This window comes from Vigna angularis, chromosome 2, assembly GCF_016808095.1.
Source record: "Vigna angularis cultivar LongXiaoDou No.4 chromosome 2, ASM1680809v1, whole genome shotgun sequence".
Taxonomy (NCBI): Eukaryota; Viridiplantae; Streptophyta; class Magnoliopsida; order Fabales; family Fabaceae; genus Vigna; species Vigna angularis.
Genome location: NC_068971.1, coordinates 3,127,085 through 3,132,572, shown reverse-complemented (window position 1 = coordinate 3,132,572; position 5,488 = coordinate 3,127,085). Strand labels below are relative to the sequence as shown.

Here is a 5,488-nt window from a genome sequence, read left to right as displayed (position 1 = left end):
CACAACGAAGTTTTCTCCCATTTCGATTTGCAAACGTAAGAATCGCAACCCAGAGAAGAGGAAAGTGCTTCCACGACTACCTTTATCAAATTATCTTTCATGCCTCGCCTACATTAGGGGATCAATGGATTACATTTATCACATTGTTTTTCCTCTCGCTTACACTTATGCAAAGGATTTAATAGTTATGGGACGTTGAAAGTAAGAAGAAGAGAAAGAAAGAGTTAATATTTTATGAATGTATACGTACTTATGTGTTTACAAAAATAAATAAATAAAAAATTATGTATCGTCATAATTAGAATTAATATAAAAAGTTTTCTTTTTTTATTATAAAAATATCACAATGTTCATTTTTTATAGTGATTATAATTAGAATAAAAAAATTATATAAAAATATTAGTGTGTTGACTTTCTGATTATAGTTATAACTAATATAAAAGATGTTATTTTATTTATAAATTGTTTTATTTATCATAATGGATAAATTATAAACAACATAAAAAAAGTTGTTATAAAAAATAATTTTTGCACTAACGAATGTTACGTATCTAGAAATAAGAAATAAGTTTAGACGATGAGTATTTTGGTGTTTGTTGTGGTGGTCGATGAGTAGTGATTGTGGTGGTTATCTTTGCATTGCATGATTTGTGAGTTTTTCATCTGTGTTTTATTTTGGATTGTACAATTCCTAGAGTTTCCAAAACTTCAGAAGAGTGCAATAAAGGACGGAGAAAAGAAAGTGACTACAGAAATTGAAACACAAGATCCGACCCAAGACTCACATTCGGATCCAGAGTCAAATGAGCAAGAAAATGGGTCATAATGCAAAGATAAAGAATTGGCAACGTTGCTAGAGTGATTGTTACTGATGATGTGCGAGCATCGAAAATGGTAGCGGTGGCATAAGGCTTTGACGCTGTCGACTTGTGTGTTGTGCACAGTGCACAAGAGAGAAGGGGATGGAGATGGAATGTGAGGATGTGTCACGTGATGAAGGTGTGTGTTATGGGTCTGGGTGGGTGGATTGGTTGCGGAAAGGGAAAGCAACAACTGGTGAGAGTGCAGAAGCGGAAAAGAATGGAGTTTAAAAGAAAGGAAAATGTTTTCTTGAACAATTTTTTTTTCTTACAATTATTACCAGTAAGATCGTGATACATAATTTACATATTATAGTTCTAAAAAGAAAATGTTTTTCTAATAACTTTTTTGTTATAACTTTTTTACAAAATGAAGTTTGTTACTTTTAAATACACGAATTAAAGTGATACATAGATTATTATTAAAAAATTGTTAAAAAAAGTTATTAATATATCGCAGTACATCTTAAAATATAAGAAATAAACCGAATCAATATTTTAGACAGAAACAATTCCAAACTAAAAACATAATTAATTCTTAAATTTTTATTCAATAAGAAAAAGTTTTTTCTCCATTTCTAATTTAGCCTAAAATATTGAGTTATAAGGAAAATGATTATTTAACACTCTCCCTTCTCATATTTTCATTTATATAACTCTCTCTAATAATAAAATATTTACTTAACTAATAAATATAAATAAAATAAAATTTTAGAATTAAATAATATTTTTTAGGAATATATAATCTTTCAAACTTTAGAAACCTTTAATTGCATTTTTTAGAGAAAATCGTAATTCTATTCATCTAATTACAAATTTTGTGTGGCAATCCAACCATATTAATTAATTACTTGTCATAAAGACCAAACTCAACCTGCAGCTATAGTAACTGCTCCAACCTCATCGTCCCTTTGGATCCTTAATCTCGGAGAAAACAGGCTCTAAGAGCCTCTCAGATTCTTTACTGGCGTAGCTTGTAGTGTTCAATCCACTGCTGTTACTGTAGTCAGAAACATTCACACTACTATGGCTACTGCTAAACATGTCCTCAGTAGTGCTGTTTTCATAATCCTCACCACTTTCCGAGACGGCATTGACATTAGCACCATCCTGAAGCTGAAGTTGCATAACAAACTCCAACACACCAACGACGTCATTCATGGATGGTCGCTGAGTCCCATCCTCATGCAAACAGCTCAATGCAACCTCACCAAATTTGCGCAAACAGTGAGGTGCTATCTGGTCCTTCAGTGCTGGATCCACAATCTCACCCAGAAACCCCTTCTCATACCGATGCTTCGCCCAATCCACAAGTGACGCCTGTTGCCTCTCAACCATTCGAAGCAAAGGCTGCCTCCCACACAATACCTCCAAGAGCACCACCCCATACGAGTACACGTCTGACTTCTCCGTCAAACGTTGTCGTTTGTAATAGTCCGGATCTAAATACCCAACACTGCCCTTCACCTGAGTGCTCACATGGGTCATTGAAGAACCCGTGGGTCCAATTCGAGATAACCCAAAGTCTGAAACCTTCGCCACCCATTTTTCATCCAACAAGATGTTTGTGCTCTTCACGTCACGGTGAATGATCATCTGTTTCGTACCTGTATGCAGATAATGGAGTCCTCGTGCGGCACCAATGCATATTTGAAGCCTTTGCTTCCATGAGAGTGGAGGGTTATCGGTTCCGTAGAGATGGTCACGGAGGGTTCCACGATCCATGAAATCGTAAACGAGGATCATCTCGTTGCTCTCGTAGCAGTAACCGATGAGGGAAACAAGATGAAGATGACGAAGTTGAGAGAGCATTTCGATCTCGTTCATGAACTCGTTCAGACCTTGCTGAGAACCGGGTTTGAGCCTTTTGATTGCCACAGGCGTAGAATCCCCGATGTAGCCTTTGTACACGTTGCCAAATCCTCCCACTCCAACGACAAAGACTTCGTCGAAGTTGTTGGTAGCTTCCACGATTTCTGCAATTGTGAAGTGACGGCAGAGGTCGGTTGGTAGTGATGACGACCCTCCCCCGCGAGAAGTTCCGTCTTTTTTATTGGAACCGTTGTTGTAAGCAACGTTTTTCTTGAGTTTGATGATAAAGAAAGCAATGATAGAGGAGAGTAAAACGACACCAGAAACTGCAACTACAACGGCGGCCAGGGTTTTTGTGGTGCCTCTTCTTTTCTTGCTTGAGTTTTCATGGGAAATCTCCGTGGCTTGTATACGAGGGTCTGGGTTCGGCACAGCGAGATTACCTGTTGTGTCGCTGATTTTGAAAAGCTCAATTGCGTTTAGTTGTGCGTCCTTGATCATGCTTTTATCGTGAGGGTGTAATTTCACAGAAAGATTTGCCTTTTTCTGATTATCTCGAATGATGACTACGTAGTCTCTAACCACTGGTACACCCTTCTGTTTATCGCCCCAATTGAAAATGTCTACCATGTCTTCAACCAAATGATCCTGAATGAAGATGAGGAAGATCTGGTCACCAGACCCAATAACCATCGGGTTAAGCTGGCAAAAGTGTAACCGTAGCACGTAGGTGAAACCAGGATCAACAGGAAGCTGCCATGTGAGGTTGAACCCCATGTTCACAGATTCGTTATGTCCCATACTCGCTAATGAACGGTATACCTGGTCTGGTGCAGTGTAATTAGGAGTCATACTAAAGTTCAGCTTGGTTGTATTGTCGATATCTAGAGATTCTACACCTGGATTACTTATATATTCATCATGGACATCCCACGTTCTGAGCATACCCGTATCCTCTGCGGCGGGGATATTTCGGTCCCCCAGTCTTAGCCGGTACTTTGTTTCCAGAGCCAAAATGGTTTCAATTGGATATGTTCCTCCTCCAACAAGTTTCGGCAATCCATGGATGTCGACGTTAGGATCGGTGTAGTAGAGATAAGAGGGCATTGAAACAATCTCGATTCCGTTGATGAAAGCGTAGGAACCTGTGGAGCTTGGAATGAAGGTTATGTTGAGGTTTTGTCGTTCATGGAGATTGATGCAATACTCTCTGAATAGGATGTTGGAGCGAGCAGGGTCATTAACAGAATCCGCATCGAGGGAAACATTGAAACGTTGAAAGAGAGTGTATGGGCCTGCTTTGACTGAGAAAACGGCTTTGGAACGATTAAAGTTGTTTTGGTATGAAGTTGAGAAGAAGAAGAGGCGAAGGAACATTGGGCCAGCGGTGAGATTGAAGATTGAGTAAGTGAAATTGGAGAAGGAGAGGCGAGCAGAGGTGTAAGGACCCAGTATGGTTGATTGTGTGAGTGCAGTTGCAAGAACTGAGCCCCGACTTACAGAGAGAAGCTTTGTGTTGGTGTCTCCAATCCAGTTCCGACCGTCGGGCGTGGAGAAGTTGGTAGAAGAGCCACAGTTGATGGTGAGTAGGTCAGGGGGATCAAAAATAACATCTGCTTTGGAAAGATGAAAGAAACTCAACAACAGTAGGAGAAGGATGGTTATTGGTTTGTTACTTGTTTCCATGGATTGCACGTAATCGAAGCAGCACACAATACCAAAACAGAGACCTCAAGCACTATAAATCAATCGTCAAAATTTAACATTTCTGTTAGGAAAAAACTATGGCAAGCACTACATCTATACTCTTTGGAATTAAGCGGGGAGACTTCAAGTCTTAGCAGCCCAAGTCTAACCTTTCCTCTTCATTTTTCTTCTTTCCTTTTAGTACTGGATTCCAAATATACATTCCAATTTTAAACAATAATATTATTTAAATTAATTAATTATATAAATTCAATAATATAAAATATATTTTTCATATATAATAACGTATTACATACGTACCTTTCACCCAATCGTTTTTCTCCCCTTTTAGTTTTTTTATTATGAACTTCTTTATCAAGAAAACGTAACTCTATTAGACAGTCTTTCAATATTTTTTTTACCGTAACTATCATTACGTTTTTCATCCTATATATATATATATATATATATATATATATATATATATATATATATATATATATATATATATATATATATATATATATATATATATATATATATATATATATATTTAACTTCACTAAGATAAACATGTACACGAAACACAAAAAGAGGATAAAACACAATTCACAAATTAATATGTAAAAAAGAAAAAAATATATTTAAAATTATGTGCACAGTTTAATTATATTTTCAATTCTAAAGTTCAAGATAAATTCAATTTTTGGCTCTAAAACTAAAAAAAATACTCCCTCAAACTTTAAAAAAAAGACCCCATTATAGTCTCTTAAATTTATCATTTTATTACTAATTAAATATCATTTTTAATCTCTCAAATGTAACAATTATAAACTATAAACATTTTTTTTATTTAAGAGACGAAAGTATTTTTTTTTCAATTTAAATGATTAAATCGGATTCTTCCTAAATTTTACGAATTAAACCTTATATATATTGAACTAGTTAATAAACCAATCTGATTCAACATGTATAAATCAAAGTCAATTCATTCATTTACGAATTAAATTTTGAATTGAAGATAAACTCATTTAATTTTATTGATAAATCAGGTTAAACGAAATCGAATATAAACTTATGAAAGAGTTGGAATTAGTTAATTCATTGTTCACTCTATGCAGAGGGTTCAC

General features: G+C 35.8%; 1 protein-coding gene across 1 annotated transcript; it reads right to left on the bottom strand.

Moving 5' to 3' along the window:
* Positions 1-1,577: 1,577 nt before the first annotated feature.
* On the bottom strand, positions 1,578-4,543 carry LOC108327126 (receptor-like protein kinase FERONIA). The gene has a single exon (XM_017560864.2). It carries the CDS (start codon positions 4,356-4,358, stop codon positions 1,761-1,763), a length of 2,598 nt encoding a protein of 865 aa, XP_017416353.1. The 5' UTR covers positions 4,359-4,543; the 3' UTR covers positions 1,578-1,760.
* Between the last annotated feature and the right edge of the window lie 945 nt (positions 4,544-5,488).

Coding starts and splice junctions, on each gene's coding strand:
- LOC108327126 (XM_017560864.2), bottom strand. CDS start 4,358: ATGGAAACAAGTAACAAACCAATAACCATCCTTCTCCTACTGTTGTTG.